The sequence below is a fragment of the Microcaecilia unicolor genome, chromosome 11, assembly GCF_901765095.1.
Source record: "Microcaecilia unicolor chromosome 11, aMicUni1.1, whole genome shotgun sequence".
In the NCBI taxonomy this organism is placed as follows: domain Eukaryota; kingdom Metazoa; phylum Chordata; class Amphibia; order Gymnophiona; family Siphonopidae; genus Microcaecilia; species Microcaecilia unicolor.
This window is the reverse complement of record NC_044041.1, coordinates 38,101,337-38,122,795: the sequence shown is the minus strand read 5'-3', so window position 1 is coordinate 38,122,795 and position 21,459 is coordinate 38,101,337. Positions and strand designations below refer to the sequence as shown.

The 21,459-nt window shown below is 43.3% G+C and overlaps 1 protein-coding gene across 2 annotated transcripts in view; it reads left to right on the top strand.

Annotated features, from left to right (window-relative positions):
- The window catches only part of VPS33A (VPS33A core subunit of CORVET and HOPS complexes), a 37,833-nt gene extending 16,923 nt beyond the window's left edge, over positions 1-20,910 (top strand). The window contains exons 8-13 of one of the 2 annotated variants that reach the window (XM_030218631.1): positions 6,095-6,221; positions 7,510-7,577; positions 8,602-8,739; positions 9,396-9,533; positions 10,594-10,762; positions 20,006-20,910. In XM_030218631.1, the coding sequence (XP_030074491.1) occupies positions 6,095-6,221; positions 7,510-7,577; positions 8,602-8,739; positions 9,396-9,533; positions 10,594-10,762; positions 20,006-20,199 (834 nt within the window). In that variant the 3' untranslated portion in view covers positions 20,200-20,910. The remainder of the gene's footprint in view (positions 1-6,094; positions 6,222-7,509; positions 7,578-8,601; positions 8,740-9,395; positions 9,534-10,593; positions 10,763-20,005) is intronic. The other variant, XM_030218632.1, reaches the window with a different exon arrangement.
- Positions 20,911-21,459: the final 549 nt, after the last annotated feature.

Below are 21,459 nucleotides of genomic sequence, written 5' to 3'. Positions count from 1 at the left end.
ATTAATTATGCTATTTGCACAGTGCTTTTATATTCTCCTTTCCTAAATGGGTTCCATTCACACATACACTTTCTTCTCTACATCCTAGTAACTTTAAACAAGGGATTTGTTTTTAGAAACATTTATCCTCACACATAGTAATGTTATGGAGAATTTAACATGTACATTCTTATTGTCATACAGTGAGACTCTTGCTTCAGGCAGTAGAAGATCCCATGTTCCTGCCTATGCAGCTCTGTACATTCTCTGGTGTAAAAGACCAGCACAAACACCACACGCCATAGGCATTGACCTGCTTGTGTTCCAGAGCCAGACTGCAATGCCACTTTATGACTTGATAATTGTGATGAAGGAGGCTGTGTAATGTCGCCAATACCTAGACCGTCCCTAGTTCCAGTGGCGTACCAAGGACAGGGCGATGGGGGCGGTCCATCCCGGGTGCACACTGCTGGAGTGTGCAGAGAGCAGCTGCGCGCCTGTCTGCTCCGCTGGTTCCCTGCTCCCTCTGCCCTGGAACAGGTTACTTCCTGTTCCGGGCAGAGGGAGCCAGTGGAGCCGACAGGCACGCGGCTGCTCTCTGCACCCTCCAGCAGGTAAGAATGCACCCGGGGGGGGGGGGGGGTGTCGTGCTGCACCCTGGGGGGATGGACTCCGCTGCTGCCGGGGTGGGAGGGGTGCGCAGCGGCGATCCGCCCCGGGTGGCAGCCGACCTAGGATCGCCACTGCCTAGTTCCTTAAAAAAAAAAAAGTGAATTTGGGAACATTTCTGTTCAAGAGTTTTTAAAAGAGGGGAACCCCTCCACCCCTAGTAACTTACAATAAGAGATTGCACGTAATCCTTCCTTTCTTCCCCCATAATAAACATAGGATTTGTTGGTTCTTTCTCCAGTCTTCTGCTGTGACTTTGCACAGTTCCCAAACACAGTAAGTATAATATGCAGTTTATCACACAGAAATAATGTAATGCGTGCTGATGTTCAGTATTAACTTCCTAAAGAGAGGAGAACGGGAGCCAAATAACTGGGGAGAAGATTCCCAGCTTGCCAGATTTAATAGGTGATAATGAGATTGAAATATCCCAGCAGCAGAGGGCATTTAAATTGCAGACTTCATCATCACTTTTCCTGCCTATGCTTGCCCACAAGCTGCCTAGAGCTTGGCAGGGTTCATGTACCATTCTGCAGTTTTATCTAACATTAGTTTCATGTACAAGATAAACACAGATCAATATGTGGATGTAATTAATGATTCTTACAAGTGCTCCAGGAAGCATAGGTAAGGGCACTCACTGCGCCAAGAGTAGAGAATCTCATTGGGAAGCAAAGGAGACAGAAGATGAGGATATTTCTAAAACCTAAATCTGTAGACACTGAGAATTGATGCAGTGCCATGGTAGTTGACAGGAAACTTAGTGATTAGTTCAATGGACTACGAACCAGGGAAGCTGTGGTTCAAATCACATTTGTGCCACTGCTGCTCCTTGTGATCTTGAGTGAGTCACTTTATCTGTTATTGCCTGAAGTACCCACTTAAATTGTAAGCTCTCCATGGCAGGAACATAGTTATAGCTGAATACTTCTTACCACTGTACAGCATTGCTTTTCCAATAACAGTGTAAAGATAAGTAGCACTTGTGCTATCAGGGCAGCGTCTCCTGCATAACTGTATACACTGGAACTCCATGCTAGAATACACCAGTGGCGTAGCTAGGGTAGTTGACACCCGGGACTGGTCATTTTTTAACGCCCCCCCCCCCCCCCCCCCGAAATCCAGTACTAGGCATACCAAGAATACAAAACACTCAGGACCTATAGAGCAATTCTACCATACCATAAGCAGTAATTTGTACGAGTCACACAAGGAAAAGGAAAGCATCTTAAACACTACAGTGAACACTAGAACATCAATTCACCTATTGTAAAACGAAAACAGACAGATTAGTACAGATCGTCGATCCTGCACAGTCAATGCCAACCGAAAGCCATGTCTTTTTCACAAATAGATACACCCTAATCCACTATAGAATAAGTAATCATAAACTTTCTATTTAGACAAAAATTAACTGAACCACCGATGCCAGACTCTGCATACAATGCAACAGCACAGAAACAGAAAATGTCCTCTAGTACTGTGCAAAATATAAAGACAGCAGATGTAAATTTGAAAAAACTAACAAATACCAATCACCACTTTACAAATTAACAAATAGAAATAAAACAAATAATATTTTATTGGACTAATACATTTAGCTTTCAGAGGCCAAAACCTCCTTCCTCAGGTCAATTCAGTATAGTATTGTTACAGTGTCCTATCCTGACCTGAGGAAGGGGGTTTTGTTCTCCGAAAGTAAAATGTATTAAAATTAGTCCAATAAAAAGATTACCTTATTTACATGTTCTATTATAAACATTTATTAACACAGCTACAATACTACTTTATCCTAAAGCAAAAAAATAAAAATACATATTTACAGTTCGTTGTCTCTGGTTTCTGCTTTCCTCATCTTTTCACTGTCTTCCTTCTATCCAGCATCTGTCTTCGCTCTCTCTCTGCCATCCAGTGTCTGCCCTCTCTCTCTGCCCCTTCCATCCACTGTCTGCCCTCTGCCATCCACTGTCTGCCCTCTCTCTCTGCCCCTTCCATCCACTGTCTGCCCTCTCTCCCTTCCATCCACTTCTGCCCCTTCCATGCACCATCTGCCCCAGTCTGCCATCTCTCTCCTCCCCCTTCCATCAACATCTGCCCTTTCTCTCTGCCCCTTCAATCCGTCTGCCCTCCCTCTCCCATCCATCCAGGGTCTGCCCTCCCTCTCCCATCCATCCAGGGTCTGCCCTCCCTCACGTGCCCCCCTTCCATCCAGGATATGTCCCCTTCATCCACCACATGCCTTGCATCCCCCCCTTTCAGCCCCAGACCCATTCTCCCACCTGCCCCTGGCATGGACCCATTTTCCCTCCTGCCACCTTGTCAGACCCCACAGTTCCAGCTTCAGACCCCTTCTCCCATCTGAGCACTCCCCTCCCCCCTCTGAGCACCCCCACACTCCCCAATCCCCTTCTCCCCTCCCTGAGTACCCATCTGAGCTCCCCCACCTTCCCTAATCCCCTTTAAGCACCCCTCTGAGCTCCCCACCCCTCCCCAATCCCCTTCTCCCCTCTCTGAGCTCCCCACCCTCCCTAACCCCCTTTAAGCACCCCTCTGAGCTCCCCCACCCTTCCCCAATCACCTTCTCCCCTCTCTGAGCTCCCCTACCCCTCCCCAATCCCCTTCTCCCCTCCTTGATGCTCTCCCACCCTCCCTAATCCCCTTTAAGCACCCCTCTGAGCGCCCCCACCCTCCCCAATCCCCTTCTCCCCTCCTTGATGCTCTCCCACCCCTCCCCAATCCCCTTCTCCCCTCTGAGTCCCCCCCCACAGCTGTTTTTTTTCGAAGCGCCGGAGAGTGGCAGGCAGCGCGCCTCGCGTCTGCCCTGCTAGTAAAGAAGATCTCGCTGATGTCGTCGTCCTTCCCACACTGAGTCCCGCCTGCCCTCGCGGTAATAGGAAGTTGCCTCAGAGGGGGGCAGGACTCAATGTGGGAAGGGCAACGACGTCAACAAGATCTTCTTTACTAGCAGGGCAGATGCGAGGCGTGCTGCCTGCCACTCTCTGGCGCTTTGAAAAAAAAAGTTTTAAAGGCGGAGCAGCGGGAGCGGAGCACCCCCACCCGATGACACCCGGGGCGGACCGCCCCCACCGCCCCGCCCATGCTACGCCACTGGAATACACTAAAGTAATCCAGAACCAGCTAAGAAGAGCATATTTAATTTTCAAGGTTTGAGGTGATTTAACCTAGCCTGGAAGCTCAGACTTGGAGTAATAATCACTGACCTTTTCTGTTGGTTACAAATAAGATGCACATTGCGTCTGACAAAACATTAATTTTAAACCCAGAGGAAATTTACTCTCATGTTAAATGTGCAGACTGGTTTTATACATAACATGCAGGCCTCTATGTGCAACATAAGTTTATTTGTTTGTATTTTGCTCACAACATTTTCAGTAGTAGCTCAAGATGAGTTACATTCAGTTACTCTGGATATTTCTCTGTCCCTGGAGGGCTCACATTCTAATCTTGTACCTGAGGCAATGGAGGGTTAAGTGAGTTGCCCAAGATTACAAGGAGCAGCAGTGGGATTTGAACCGGCCACCTCTGGATATCAAGACTGGTGCTCTAACCACTAGGCCACTCCTCCACAGTTGTCCTAGTTCCCTCAAATACTCCAGCCTTAAATATGTCTTCCCCTAGACTCCACAAACACACAAAAAGTGGGGGAAGACCAATGAAGTTCCAGCACAGGAATATTTATTGATGATCGATCAACTTTGAAAATAATGTGAACCTGGAATTTCATTGGTTTCTCCCCAATTTTTGTGTACGTGGTTTCGTCTGTTGTCCATGGGGAGGGGAGGACCTCCTTCCCCTGGACTCCCACATCCTGTGGTCTTCAGGCCAAGCTCTAGAAAAGCAAACAGTGGAGGATGAGGAATTAGGTCTGGAGCTGAAGAGATGTTATGAAAAGGCAGAGTATAATCGAGTGTTATTTGCTGACTTGAATCCACCCTTTGAGTTTGGCTGTTTTTGAAGAAGATGGTGAGAATTGTGGCCATTGGGGATGAAAGAAAATTATATATTTGGGGAGCCCTAATGAAGTGTTTAAAGGAGGAGGGTTCTTCAGCTCTTGACCTTGAGATAACCAGAGATGGTACAGGGCTTTAACAAGTTATTGAGTTTTGAGTTCATAAGAGCATTGAAGATAAGGGGCAGTGAGCAATGTCTCATGATAAGCCAGGTTTCCCACAGCTAGTGGAAATTACCAGAGCTCAGAACTACTACTACTACTATTTAACATTTCTAGAGCGCTACAAAGTGTACGCAGCGCTGTACAAACACAGAAGAAAGACAGTCCCTGCTCAAAGAGAACCACTTCACAGCTGGAATAATATATATCTATATAACAGCATCATATGGTGTCCCAACATGTTAACTCAGTGGTTCCCAAACCTGGTCATGGAGGCACCCCATCCAGTCATTTTCTTTTTCAGGATATCCACAATAAGTTTTTGTGAGCGATTTGCATGCACTACCTCCACTGTATGCAAATCTCATAAATATTCAGTGTGGATAGCCTGAAAACCTGACTGGCTAGGGTACCTCCAGGACCAGGTTTGAGAACCACTGCACTAACTTGTATAGTTGTTTTGTAAAAATGTCATTTTTTTCCCCTTAATATTAGTACATCTGTAGCTTCTTATTTCCCAGCTATGAACTGTGGTGGTCTCTAACTGTGGTGGTCTCTATTTCCAGTAGTTGGTTCCTGATGGGGAGGGGCCTCAGAGGAGTGGCCAGATGCAGAATGAGAATCATCAGTAACAATAGTCCAGAAATGACTGGGGATACACATTCTTTGCCTTGGTCCGTATTTCATGCTAAGGTTTTAATTTAGTTTATTAGAGATTTGATATACTGCCCTTTAGAACATATCGGTTTAAAGTCAATAATCAGAGTGGAAAAGAACTCTATTGAATCTGAGAGCAGAGGAAAAAAAAGAGAAGCACTAGTATTCGAGGGCAGACGGCTGGGTGCTAACGTACAGTTGCTAGAGAGGGAAAAGCTACTGCAAAGAGGTGTACCTGGAGGGCCTGAAAACGGGGGTAAGATTGTTCCTTGTGGAGGTCAAGTGGAAGAGTGTTCCAGCGGGAAGGGGCCACACGCACAAAAAAAAAGCTGAACAGCGGGTGGACTTCAAGTGAGAGCAGCAGGTAGGGAGAGGGAAAGATGATAGGAGGGGGCCAAATGTAAGGACCTAGATGGAGTGTACAGCAAAATAAGGGCAGACAGACCGTGCTAAGTTTTATCACATGATCCTCCTTTTGGGCAGATGATTTTCCTTGCTCTAGCTTCTGATTTCTGAGTATTGTAATTTGGCATTAGCAAAGCAGTCTTGCCAAGACCCTGTGTTTTTGCTGCTTGGTCCACAGTCTTTTAAATGTTTTTTTTGTAATTTTCAAGATATAATTGTATATGCGTTGAAACTGCAATTTTTTTTTTAAAGGAACGGCACCACGCTAAAACAGTTGGGGAGATAAAGCAGTTTGTCTCACAGCTACCACATATGCAGGCAGCTAGGACTTCATTGGCTAACCACACATCCATCGCCGAGCTCATCAAAATTATAACAAGTAAGTGACGTTTACAATTGGTGCTGGCTGCAGCAGTTCTGAAACCCAAAGAACTCCCCCCCCCCCCCCCCCCCCGGTCATTTACTAAGGTGCATTAGCGTTTTTGACACACCTACAAATTTAAGACGTATTAAACGCTAGCGCGCCTATACATTTCTATGGGCATGTTAGCGTTTAACGCGCATACACCGTTTGCGTGTGTTAAAAACGCTATCGCGCCTATAGCGCCAGTTAGTAAACCTAGCCCTACGTTTTTTGGGGGATTGTTTATTGAGTCATGATGGATGAGTTCTGTTCTTGCAGGTCTTTACAGGGTCTACAGACCACCAGCACTGGCTCTCAGTGAACAGCAGGGGGTAGTAATGTGCAGCATTCTGTGGTCAAATGATTCCTAATAGACGTAAAGAAAGATAAGTGCATTATAGACCCTAATTACTATTAATACTGTTAACCCTTCAGATATGATTGGGCATGCCAAGATTTGATTTTCACCCCTTTGACAAACATTACACGATTATCTCAGGAGGTTTTAAAGAACAGTTCTTACAAATGGGATCCCAATGTGCTTTATAACTGTAAGATTTTAGGTAGGTACATGGCACATCTGAGGTGTCTGGCCTAGCATTATTTTTCTGGTATCTCAGCCACATGACGGCTCAAGAAGGAAGGAGAAAACCACAGCATTGCCAATAAGATTACTGAGCTCTAGTTGGGCAAATAGGCACAGAGTTTTGGGAGAAGGTATTGACTGTAGGACTGAGGGTTCTCCAAACTTGCTGCTCAGGACCCTCAAATAGCAAACTATAATGTGTGAGACCTGTTATTCACTGACAGTTCTCGAGGGCTGCACATGGGTCAGGTTTATGGGAAACCCCTAATGAATATGCATAAGAGATGTGCCCGCAAACCACCTCCATTGTGAACAGGTCTGCCTTACGCATATTCATTAAGAATATCCTGAAAATCCAAACCCATTTGCGTTCCTCAAGATCTGCCTGAATATCTCTGTGTTAGACCGTGCAAATGTGTCTCTCGCATGTTTGCTGTGAAGAGCCTGCAAACCAGACTGGTTGAGAAACCTTTATCTAGACCACATCTTCTCTCAACACCTCTGGATGACTTTAGAGGCCAGAGAATGGTAGCAGACAACGATGCTGGAATGAAGAACATAAAATATGATTGCAGACTAAAGGTGATCCATGTTTCACAGACAGCAGGTAGCACAGAGTGTACATGTTTTATTTCTAGATATTGTCTTGCTATAATTATATTTGTATATATATTTTAGCTTCAGAAGCTTTTCGTGATAATTTAACTGTGGAGCAAGAATTTATGCCGGGAATAGACACAGATAAAGTAAGTGAAGTAATAACCAGATTCTTCTCATACATGCTTTAATATTTTGGTTTTTTTGTTATGGGCCTGGCATGATGCTAACATAATTTTAAGTAGATTGTACATGGCGATTTGTGCGCATGGTGCTAGAAAGCCATGCACGTAGGAGGTAACACCTTCGCGTTATCCAGACTAGTGACCGTAAATGTAATTTTCCACTTGTAATCTTTTTTAATGTTATATGTGAATTTTTAATGCTATAGTAGACGAAGGCAGATAAAGACCTGGATTATCAATTCACGATTAAACAAACAATGGATGTGGTATAAAAACACTTGATCCTGGTATTTCTTTGCCATTTTCAGGACTGTAGAAGTCCACCTGGCACTGTCCTTACGTTCCAACTAGTGGAGTTGCTGTTGAAGCTCTCTTCAGCCCATCCTAATCTGTCTTGCCATATACGGGACACAGAAGTCTGCCCCGCACTGGTCTTAGTTCCTTACAGCAAAAGTTGCTGTCTAAGCACCACTCAACACATCTACACACATGCAGTCATCTAAGTTTTGATTTTTTATACCATCCATTTTCTAATTAGGGATCTTCTGTGTTCATCCCACAACTTTTTGCATTCTGTCACCATTTTTTGTTTCCACCTTCCTTGGGAGGGTGTTCTAGGCATCAACCACCCTCTCCATATTGTTCAGTGTGGCAGCCTGCTATTTGTTAATTTAGAGGTACATAAATAATTTTGGATTTTCAAAGTCAGCTTGATGTGAAATCCAGTTTCTAAGCAAAACAAAAACATGAAAAGGGAGTTTTGTGGGTTGGTTCTGATCTGTAGACTGTATTTGTAACTTTTTCTTGCTTTTCAATAAAAAATATTGTGTGGGGAGGGGAAAAACTCATGAAAGTATTCCGAAGATATTAATATTGTCCTGGCAAGGAAATGGTCAGAGACCTACTTGCAAGTACCCCTGCCTGCAACTGTATGTCAGCAGTCTAAGGAGAGATTTTGTGAACTAGACTCTTGCGGGTTCTTTTAAAGGTTAACAATTACATAGAGGACTGCATTGCTCAGAAGGACCCACTGATCAAGATTTTAAGGCTGGTCTGTCTCCAGTCTGTGTGTAACAGTGGACTCAAGCAGAAGGTGCTGGATTACTACAAGAGAGAAATTCTGCAGGTCAGCAGACATGCTTTGTGGTCTCTAAGATGACAGGAATATAGGACTGGGATCAGAGGAAAGTTGCTCCACTGCCTCCGTGGCTGCTGGTTTTCTTAAATATACATCTGTTAACATAGTCAATAAAGCCCTGAGTCCAGATTTGATCAGGTTTAGCTTTAATTCCAAACCGGTTGTGATAAAAAGAATGTGTTAAGACTCTAAGGACCATGTTCACTAAATATTAACATGTGCTAACTGCTGCTATGTCCATGTTGGTCATATGGATGTGGCAGCAGTTAGTGCGTGGTAACAGTTAATGAACATGACCCTAAACGAATAGACCTTTGAACTCAGTTTAATTAATGTATACATAAAACTTATGTGGCTATTATTAATCTACAGATGTATAACTGAGGCTGTCTTTCATGTTCAGGATGTCTGAGCTCCTAGTAAAGACTGAAACAGCTCAGACACACTGGAAGTTTTAAAATATTTTCTGTTCCAAAAGATTGGCTTCTATGTTTCTAAAAAAAACACTTTTTATCACTCGCTCTGTATAGTTTACCGAAAACTATAGTGCATCAGCCACTGGTTTAATCATTTCTCAGTACACCGGTATATTCATATCTCCTTAACTGGGATGTGTCACTTTAAAGAAATTCTTTTTATTATAGACGTATGGCTATGAAAATTTGTTAACCTTGAACAACCTTGAAAAGGCCGGACTCTTAAAATCTCAAGGCAATAGCAGAAATAATTACCCAACCATCCGGAAAACTCTGCGGCTATGGGTGGATGAAGTAAATGAGCAGGTATTGTATGCCAGGACAGCATTGTTGCCGGGGAACACTAGGAGGCAAGTTGCTTACCTTCCTGTGTATGTACTCCTTCCCACCTCTGGCATTTGCTAGAAATTCCTCCTGCATGGCTCCTCACCTAATAGTTTATATCCTGTCACGCTCAAATATTTATAATCCCCCAAAATGATCAGGATTGTTCTAGGTAGCAAACGGCACCATTGACAATCATTACATAAAGAGACAAAACAATATAAAAAAGCCAAAAAATTATTACTGAATGTGGACCTCAGACTTAGCAAAAAGCTTCCTGAAACAAATGAGCACTTGATCGCTTTCTGAATTGCAAACATTAAACTGCAGTATACATTTTGAGCTAGCTAGATGCAGCTCTCTAGAGCTACTTCAAATTTTTACTCTTCTGGCCATTGCCTTGTGAATTATTTGTTGTGTGACATACATTGTCTGTAGTGCATTGGTCTTGGAAAGCATTTTCTGTCTGTTCCCTCCCCCACTCAAAAAAAGAAAATAGAAAAAATTGTTAGAAGCTACCCAATGATGATTCGGCCTTGTGGCTTAGGAATGTGGCCATTGCATGTTTACAGGATCCAGATTCAGGTCCTCGATCTGTCTGGGCTGATCAGGCGCAAGGCAAAAAGGAAGATGGTTTATGCTCTTATGGCATCCCTTTCTTCCCTCCCTTATTAATTCATACAATTTCTAGCTCACCTATTGTACATCTTACTAGGTAGGTTACAGTTTACATTGTGTGAGTGTAATTAACAATTATCTCTTGCCAGCCATTGAGTGACACCGAGTGTGTCTGCAGAGGTGGTGCCCCTCTATCACTCTGTGCAGTCTGGAGAGTGGGGAGTGAAGATATTGGGATTAAAGGGAAAAAATAAAGAATATAAACCCTAAATGTTAATTTTTCAAGAATATGAAAACATATTTTGCTATTACAGCTCTTTTCCAGTTTCCTAATAATTTCAAAATCACATTTCTACATAAACTTTAACCTGTGCAATTCATCTTAATGTCATTAGAGATTGTTGCTCTTGTCTCTGCTACACAGAATCCCAATGATATATCCTATGTGTACAGTGGTTATGCCCCTTTGAGTGTACGCCTGGCCCAGCTGCTCGCTCGACCCGGTTGGCGGAGCATTGAAGAAGTTCTGAAGCTGCTTCCGGGACCCCACTTTGAAGAAAGGCAGCCGTTACATGTGGGACTGTTGAAGAAACGTAAGCTTGCTGTATTGTACACCTTTAAGATTTTGGTAGCACCAGAAGGAAAGGCATACACAGGATTATAGAATTGTGTTATGGTATCAGTATCTGAGGACAGAATGAAACTACAAAATTTATATTATCATTATTAATGACTCTCTCTACACTATTTGAAAACTTCCTTACGAGTAGGATTGATTCAGTGGCTAAAGTACTAGACTCCAATTCAGAAGTCATCCTGAGACCTAAGCTCAAGATACTGTTGCTCTGGGCAAAGGTAGTTATAGCTCTCTGTGCCTTCAGGATCGAGTTGAAGCCATGTGTGTTTCCTTGATCTGTCTTGGGGCACAAATAAAAACAGAAGCTCTCTGACTGTCCTAGAGAGAGGCTAAAGTTTAGATTCTGATGATTGCAGCTCAGTTAAGGCAAAGTTTAGCCGTGGCATTTTCTGAGAAGGTGCGGTCCCTGTCGGATGGCAGTCCTAAATTGGATTTTAGTAATCTAATTGAATGTAAACGGGGATTGTAAAATGTTTTAGAAACAAAATCATATTCGTCTCTGAAAAAGTGGAAAGTTCTTGTCTTTAGCCCTGTCTTTGTGGATCATAATTACGGCTGTACCAAATATTCAATTTGATTCAGTCCCAAATAGTGCCCTGAATACATTATTTGTATTCGGCCGAATAGTGATTTAAATTTGAATAAGAATAATCCAGGGCACTAATGTGCTAAATCCTACTGAAATAAACATTGGATCCTTTTATATATATAAACTTTACTGCAACCACAATAACACCAAAAACACTTCACAACACAATACGTCTTGCTTATTTTCCATTTTACCCCACCTACCACAGCTGCAAACTCTCCCCCCCCCCCCCCCAAACCTTAAGGAATAATAGAGACCGAACAGTTCAGATCGTTCATGTTGGTTCTTTACAGCAATCTGAACTCAAAGCCTTAAGGGCAGGAACCATTATCGTCACCCTCCCCCCAAAATCACGTGCTCCAGGTTACAAATTCAGCAGTTAACTAAGGGCGTGATGTGGCAAATGGTCCCATATTGGAGACCAAACTTGTTGGAAAAGTTTCCATGCCCAAGGGACCTCTGTCCAACATCCAATCTCACAGAAAACAAAGGGGCAGACGATCTGCAAACTCCAAGATGGAAAATATATAGAGCAGATCGTTGAGAGATAAAAATGATTTTTATTAATAAACTAAAATATGCATACAATAGCCCGACACAGGCCGTGTTTCGCCCTGCTTGGCTGCTTCAGGGGCTACAAAACAAAATAATATATGATAAATAATAAATAATCATAATGAGAACATAAAACTAAAAATTAAAAAATATATAACATCCAAATCCCACAGAATTAACATATATATGAAAAAACAGATAAATCATTTACAGCCCATGAATGGGTTGTATATGATTTATCTGTTTTTTCATTTTTATCTCTCAACGATCTGCTCTATATATTTTCCAACATCCAATCTCTCCATTTTCATCAAAAGAAAGAGTTCATTCCTCCAGAGAGTCACAGAAGGGGCAGCATCTTGCTGGCAGCACATCAAGATGCACTTTCTGGCCAAGAAGAATAGTTTATGTAAAAGAAGATTAGGACCCGACCTTGGGCCCAAGGAGACAACAGTTGAATGTCCATTCGAAGACGCAGGCATCTGCCCAAGATCATAGATGGATAATTCAACACCCTCACCCAAAAAGGTTTTATCAGTACACAGGTCTGAAACATATGCACCAACGTGACTGGTTCAGCTGTACTCACCAGCTGAGCTAAGTACGCCCGATGGGGAGAAATATACAAGTGAAGCAGAAATTTATACTGTTGCTCCTGAAAGGCTGCAGAGATCTAGGCACTTCAAATGTTTTATAAGCAAGCACAGAGCATCACCTGTTCCGCAGCTCATAGGCCCATATTCCAAACACTGGCCAAGGATTCATAGTCCCAAGCAGGTATCAGACTACGAAAGCTGATCTGATAAAGTGATAAACCTGCCTTAGCTGTTCGAGCCAGAAGCAGAGTTTCAGAAAGCAGGTCCACTGCATCTTCATTTCAGCGTAGAAATATCCAGGGTGTGAACATAATTTTATTTACTGCCTGTTTGAAGGAATTCAATCAAGACAGTGTACAGCAAAAATAAGTCAAACATAAGCAATAGACAATTACAGCAGTAAAAATATTCAAACAACAATACGAAGTATGCTACATGATAATGCCAACACAATATTCAATAAAACATTTTAATAGGCAGCATAGGGTGTAAACAAAGATGGAACATATAGATAGATAAGGTAGAGTAACAGGAGTAAGATAATAAGGGACTAGTTAGTTGCAGCGGAGGTCAGAAAGGTGCTTGAACATTATCTTGGCTAGTGTAGGAGTGGATAAACATGTCCTGCTATAATATGTGCAGCCGATGTCAGGCAAAGTTGTTTGTTTTTAGCCCATTCTTGAATTGATGTTAGGTAGTCAGTTTATTCAGGGCTGTAGATAAGTCAGGCTCAAGGGTATGAGTAGCTGCACATCATTCGCATAAATGTAGAACCAAGTGTCTATTGACTGAATCAGCTTGGCTAGTGGATTGAATTGATTAGGTGACAGTATTGATCCTTGTGGTACCCAACAGGTCAGTGCCCATGGTGGTGATGAGGTGCTGCCAAACACTATAGACTGTTGCCTGATAGATAGAATCTGAACCAGGCAAGTACTGTTCCACTGATACCTGTTTCTACCAGTCATGCTAGCATAATATCGTGATCCACAGTGTCAAAAGCTGCTGAGAAATCTAGCAGTACTAACACTGAGGCAAATCCCCTGTCTTGGTTTCTATGAAGATCATCTAATAGGGATACAAGGTCTGTTTCTGTTCCATGACCAGAACTGAATCCAGATTGACATGGATCTAGCCAGTTGCTCTCTTCTAGCCGATCACTGAGTTGATCACAGACTGTTTGTTCTATAAGTTTCCCTAAAAATGGGATGTTGGATACTGGCCGGTAATTTTCAAGTTTGTCATGGTCAAGATTGTTCTTCTTTAGCAAAGTATGCACCACTGCCCTTTTTAGTGCTGTTGGTAGTTGCCCATTAATGTTGCATTTGTTGATAAGCTAGGCAGTCAGTATCTCATAAACTTCCCTTCTCCTGAAGCTGTTGAAAAGATTTCATGGTCCCTTCATCATTCACCAGATCACGAACATAGGTTAACCCATACTGGGACCAGCGCCATAAGTAAAACTTTGTCGTATCGGGGTCCAAGTCTCTATTACCCCAGAGAGGAAGTAGTGAAGTAGAAGGAAGCTTTATCTGCTTGCAAAGCCACTTCCAGCCTTGGTGCATAGTTTTCAAAATACAATGTGCTGCAGCTATTATTACTCGTGTGGAAGACAGTACAACAAGTAGGTTGATGCGATCAACTGTCATTCCAGACAAGTAGGAGTAAAATAGTCTCTTTAATCCAGTCCACTAAACATCTCACAATACAAGCCACATTATATCGCCTCAGATCAGGTAAACTGAAGCCTCCCCGACCAAAAGGGAAAGATAATTTTTGTGGGGAGACTCTCGGCCTTTTAGAAGTCCACAGAAACTTAGTCAAACTCTTCTGAAAAAGCTCTACATCATGGTTAGTTATATACATCGGGAAGGTCTGTAAAATGTACAGCCGTTTTGTAAATAACAAGATCTTATATTTTATTTATTTATTTTTTATATCATTTATACCCCACATTTTCCCACCACTGGCAGGCTCAATGTGGCTTACAACGTTTAGGAAACAAACAGTAAAGTACAATAAAGTGAAAGGGATATGGATGGCGTAAAGTTACAGGGGTAAGATAAAGTAATTGAGTTCACAAGGTCTTCATAGGATTTGTAGTCCATGAATCACGGATGAAGGACTGGATCTTTAGGGTAAGCTTGCCCAAATAAGTAGGTCTTGAGAGACTTCCTGAAAGTCAGATGATCTTGTTTTACAGATTAAGGCTATACACCCAATAAGGGACAATGGTAAAGAAGCTCACAGGGCAAAAATATCTAAAGGATTTTGAAGGAAGACAGTATAATTTGCCCAGTAGGCATTTGTTGCATCTGTTACTTTGGTAGCCTCAGACTTAGCAAGGTTAAATGACAGAGACTGTGCCGTGGGAATGCACAAAACACAGAAGTTACTGTTATTATTATTTGTTACATTTGTATCCCACATTTTCCCACCTTTTTGCAGGCTCAGTGTGGCTTACATAGTACCGGAGATGCATTTGCAGACTCTGGTGGGAACAAATACATAGTGATGTTGAGATAAGATTAAGTTCATGTGGTCCAACCACATAAGGGAATCGTGCAATGGGAGAGTTATGTTATGTCCGTTTCGTGTTTTAGTTTTGTTGTGTAGCAGAGGTCAGGCATTTATGTTGGATTGGTAGGATTTGCCTTTTTAAACAGATGAGTTTTTAGTGTTCTCCGGAAGTTTAGGTGGTCGTACGTTGTTTTCAAGGTTTTTGTTAGTGCGTTCCACAATTGCGTGCTTATGTAGGAAAAACTGAATGCGTAAGTTGATTTGTATTTGAGTCCTTTGCAGCTTGGGTAGTGCAGGTTTAGGTAGGTTCGTGTTGATTCGGATGTGTTTCTAGTTGGTAGGTCGATCAAGTCTGTCAAGTATCCCGGGGCTTCACCGTAGATAATTTTATGAACCAGAGTGCAGATTTTGAAAGCAATGCGTTCTTTGATTGGGAGCCAGTGTAGTTTTTCGCGGAGGAGTTTTGCACTATCAAATCGGGTTTTTCCAAAGATAAGCCTAGCTGCCGTGTTCTGAGCGGTCTGAAGTTGAGACAAAGATCATCGCGGATGGGTGAGGACACAGTATATCATCAGCAAAAGCCATACATGTTTCCATTTCCCCAGCAATAATAAGGCCACTTATTATAAGGTCTGCCTGCAGTGCTACAGAAAGGGGCTACAAAGCAAATAATGGTGACAAAGGGCACCCCTGACGGGTGCCCCTCACCAAAGAAAAGTACTGAGAGAGCCCACTATTGATCAACACCGCTCATAGAGGATTGGTATATAGGTTCTTTATCATATCCAAGAAGGGTCCCCCAAAACCATATTTATCCAATAAAGAAAACAGATATTCCCAGTGTACACAATCAAAAAGCCTTTTGGGCATCCAGGCTAACTAAGAGTACAGGGGTATTCCCAGTGATACAATGCCCCAAGGCTGCCATAACCTTACGAACATTCCAGACTGCCTGTTGGGATTGTACATAGCCCACTCGATTCTGAAGAATGAGATCTGGAAGCAGACCCGCCAACTGAAGTAGCAAGGATCACGGCCATCAGTTTCATATCAACATTAAGTAGTGAGATGGGTATATGAGTCCAACAAAGTGGGGTCACGACCAGGCTTAGGCAAGACTACTATTCTTATTGAGTGATTCGTATGAGCTGGAAAACAACTACTTCACAAATTCAAAGTAAGGCTCCAAAGAAGGGTAAATATGGTGCTGTAAAAGTTGTAAAATTCAGCACTTGAGTCCGTCTGGTCCAGGAGTTTTAGCTAACGGGGCCTACTTAATGAAACAAAGAATCTCCCAAGCTGAGTTTGGTGCATACAAAAGCTCAGGACCCTGAGAGCTAACACAGGGCAAAACCAAGGAGATCACATACGACTGAACCTCCACAGTAGCCACAGAGGTCTTCCGATAAAATCAGGCAAAATACTGAGAAAACAACTTTGTCAAGTGCTCCATATTTGAAACTAAATTACCTTTCTGACTTATAGCCTTACAAAACCGTGGGTCGTCCCAAGGGTGGACTAAATGAGCTAAGAGCTTCCCAGTACAATTCCCATACCAGTAAAGCTTATGCTTATAATACAGCCTGGACTTCATCACCTTCTTATGAACATGGACATTAAGGGCCATCTTAGCAGCCTGTAAACTATCTCTAGTCAACGAAGAAGGATGCAAAATCCACTCCTGCTTACAGCGATCCACCTGATGCTCCAAATACAACAAATCTTTGGCCAATTTTTTCCTTTTAGTAGCCACATTTCCCAAAATAGGACGGGGTCTGACAAGCTGGGTATTGTCTGCAAGGTAATGCTGCCACTTCAGGGCAATTTATGTCTTAAAATTGGAATCCCAAACACTGGGTCATCACTCGCTGAAGACTCCCTGCAGGTCCAATCGAATTAACAAATGATCAGATAACGTGGGAAGACCTATGGCTGCATCCAATACCCAGTAAAAATGAGAGGATGTCACAAAAATGTAGTCTATGTAGCAGTGGCGTAGCCAGAAGTCAATTTTTGGGTGGGCCAACAGGTTGGATGGGTGGGCACTAGACAGTGGTGTGCTGGTAAATGTTTAACAACAGGCTCTCTCCCCGGTCCACCTCTGCGCCCGTCCACCTCCCCTTAAAAATTGCAGAGCTGGCTATAGCCGGGGAGAGAGCCTGGGGGGGGGCAATGCATTACTGTCTCCAGGAAAAAAAAATTAAATGATCCCAGGTTCCAATTTAATTCATGTTTAATGTGGGATAAAATGCCATAAATAAGTAAATAAATATAAACTTTTAATGTTGAGCACCTGATTCTCAAAGTGGACATATTCCAAACACTATAATGAAAATAAAATGATTTTTTTCTACCTTTGTTGTCTGGTGACTGTTTTTCTGATCATGCTGGCCCAGTATCCGATTCTGCTGCTATGTGTCCTCTTAACTCCGTTTCCAGGGCTTCCTTTCCATTTATTTATTTCTTTACTTCCCTCCTTTCTTCTTCATTTCTTGCTCTATATCCATAAGTAAAAGCTGGGTCCTCTGCAGACTTGACTGTCTAGTGGATCCAGCTTCTGCCTATTTTCTTCATCCATGTGCAGTTTTTCTCCTCTCTTCCTTTTCCCTCATCTCCTTCCTCATTCTTCCATCCCCTCCATCCATGTCCAGCATTTCTTCTCTCTCCCTTCCCTCTCATCCATCCATGTCCAGCAACCCTCCTCTCCCCTTCCCTCCATCCAGCAACCCTCCTCTCCCCTTCTTCCACCATGTCCAGCAACCCTCCTCTCCCCTTCCCTTCATAAAGCAACCCTTCTCTCCCCTGCCCTCTCCTCTCCCCTTCTTCCACCATGTCCAGCAACCCTCCTCTCCCTACTACTACTACTACTACTACTATTTAGCATTTCTATAGCGCTACAAGGCATACGCAGCGCTGCACAAACATAGAAGAAAGACAGTCCCTGCTCAAAGAGCTTACAATCCCCTTCCCTCCATCCAGCAACCCTCCTCTCCCCTTCTTCTACCATGTCCAGCAACCCTCCTCTCCCCTTCCCTCCATCCAGCAACCCTCCTCTCCCCTTCTTCCACCATGTCCAGCAACCCTCCTCTCCCCTGCCCTCTCCTCTCCCCTTCTTCCACCATGTCCAGCAACCCTCCTCTCCCCTTCCCTCCATCCAGCAACCCTCCTCTCCCCTTCTTCCACCATGTCCAGCAACCCTCCTCTCCCCTTCCCTCCATCCCGCAACCATCCTCTCCCCTTCTTCCACCATGTCCAGCAACCCTCCTCTCCCCTGCCCTCTCCTCTCCCCTTCTTCCACCATGTGCAGCAACCCTCCTCTCCTGTCTGCCCTGTTTCCTTCCGGGCCCCCCCCCCGTACCTTTAAATATTATAGTTTTGCTGGAGTCGCGGGCAGCCGGCATTGAAGACATTGGCAGGCTTACGCCGGTTCCAGCAGCCTTCCCTTCCCTCGTTGCAAGTCGGATGATGGCTCCGCCCTCGTAGAAACAGGAAATACGTCAGAAGAGGGTGGAGCCATCATCCGACTTGCAACGAGGGAAGGGAAGGCTGCTGGAACTGGCGTAAGCCTGCCGATGTCTTCAATGCCGGCTGCCCGCGACTCCAGCAAAACTGTAATATTTAAAGGTATGGCAGGTGGCGGCGGCCGTGGCAGTGGCGGGCTGGGGAGGCAGATGCGGGATCGGAGCTCAGCCTGCTCCCTCCGCTCCGCTGCCTCCACTGCTGGGTGGGCCTGAAACAAAACTGGGTGGGCCTGGGCCCACCCAGGCCCACCCGTGGCTACGCCCCTGCTATGTAGAACATGCTTTAGTGTGCCCTGGCAACATGAGTGAAACCTTTGTCTAAAGGGTGGAAAATCTGCCAGGGATCTACCAAACCTAGAACCTTGAAAAACATTGTAACCCTTGACTGGCTGTAAGCTCTACATTAGCCCCTCCCCCAATCGATCCATAGAAGGATCCATTGCAGTATTAAAGTCCCCCAAAATTAGAATGGTCAAGTGCAAATAAGGCTCTACCACCTTAGTCGATGCCTGAAAAAAGGAAAGAGAAAAAGTGTTTGGCGCATAAACATTAAGTATGACCAGTTCTGTATTATTAATAGTCAAGTGGACCAACACATAGACTAACGCGTATGTACACTCCCTACCCTACAGGCACTTTATGAATCTGAATTGGAACAAATTTACTTTTCAAAAGCGCCACCCCAGCACTATGGGTAGTAACAGAATAGTGCACAGTATCCACCCAACTACACTGCAGCTTTTGATGTTCCCCATCACTGAGATGGGTTTCCTGTTTGGTTTTCTGTAGGTGTTAACTTTAATACATCTAATAGAGTCTAAAGATCATCTTTCAATAAAGTTTTTTTGAAAAAAAAATGGGTTTCCTGAAGCCAACCTATATGATTCCCTTTTTTTCTTTAACGCTTGCAACATTTTTGTTCTCTTCATTGGAGAATTAATACCCGTCACATTCCTCAAGGAGGATCCCACAGTATAACCATAATATGCTTTTCCAAAAAAGAAAAGCAACTCTAGCAAAGGGGACCTGATGCCCAGCCCCCACCAGGTCAACCCCACAACTCCATCACTTTGCTTCGGCAAAGTAATATTTTTCTGTATTCGGCTGAATAGTAAAATATGCTTTTCGGTACAGCTCTAATCATACTGTAGTACAAAATTCAGCCTTGTTCTGATTGTCAGTTTGTAACTAAAACATTTAATGGTCTGAATTTTTACTTGTACTGATTTCCTGTTTTCTGCACCCAAAACCATATGCAAATATTAAGAACAGGTGCAAAAAAAATCTGTTTATAAAGGGTTACACTCATCTTTTCTTCTAATACCTGTTGTGGAAATGAAAACTCAGATTGACTTTTTTCTTGCTGCCTTGTGGTTCAACCATTACCCTAAATTCTGCTTACTTTTTATGTTATCCAGGGCAACAGGGAGAAAATAAAGTGACACTGGTGTTCTTCCTGGGAGGTGTGACTTATGCAGAGATTGCGGCGCTTCGGTTTCTCTCTCAGATGGAAGATGGCGGGACAGAGTATGTTATAGCCACCACTAAACTGATGAATGGGACCAGCTGGATCAAATCTCTGATGGATAAACCAGAGGCACCGGCATTCTAGAGATGAGACTGGCCTTGTCTCCTTCCAAATGAAAACGACGGAATTCTAACCTGCTGGAATTCTTTCATAACGGGGGAAGAATCCACACAGAGCTGCCTAGGAGAGACCTGTAATATGCACACACATTCCTCTGACAGTACACAGGTTATAGAGAAACTTCAGATGTACATGAAGAGATTCATATTTGATGTACCTTGCTCGCTGCCAGTACATGATGCTGCCGCCCAACATGATCCTGAGACACTGCTGCAGTAAGATACAGAACTTTGGAAAGATTTTCACTTGTCAAAAGAAGAAAAGTTGATTATTTAAATAGTCAATTTTTGTCTTCTTGTTAATCTGACAGTGTCTTCTTTGGCTGTAGACGCAGAGCTCAGACTATTTATAGACATTCTTTGCGTTTTGTTTCTGGAGGCCCTGGAATGTCTGCTTAGACACAGTTCTGCATTGCTTCTTCCTGCCTGATGCTCCAGCCTGTGGAGGATTTATTCTGACTCTTTCAACCATTTCTTTGTTTGTTGGGGAAAATGCGCACTTCAGGCTACCCCATGAAGTTTTCTCTCTTTCACAGGATGCAGTCCTTTCACCGCTGTGGACCGTTAATTCATGCACCTACTGCCTATGTGTCCAAAGTTTGAACTGTTTGGAGAGTTTTCTAAGTAATATTTGAGAAATGCTCAATGTGCAACATAATAAATTAATACAATGTGACCTTTTTACTTGGACCTCACTTTATTACAGGTGATGAACATCTTGGGATCATGTTAGCAAACTCTTCTTGTGAAGACTTTGCTATTTTGTATGGCTTAATGTCTTTGGCAAGACTTTTGTTTCATACAAAAGGCACTGGATAATTCTTATTTTGTTTAAATGTTAGGACTTATGGTTATTAGTGAGAGAGGGAGCTGACTGTACGTGACTGGAAAGTGAGTTAATACTACAGAATCAGGAGAAAATGGCCTCCGTAATGTGTTTTTTGTTTAATATATGTAAACAAATGGTCAGAATAGTTAAGAGTTAACTATTATCACTAAATATTTTTGTTTTATTAAATTTAAATTAAACCCTTCAGCCCCCCACTTACCTAATCGTAGAAGTAATCCTACTGGATTCGAGCAGTCCCAGGGTGCTGGTTTTGAATATTCTTAGCTGATCCACACCCTTGTCACCTCTCGTTTAGACTACTGCAATCTGCTTCTTGCTGGCCTCCCACTTAGTCACCTCTTCCCTCTCCAATCGGTTCAAAACTCTGCTGCCCGT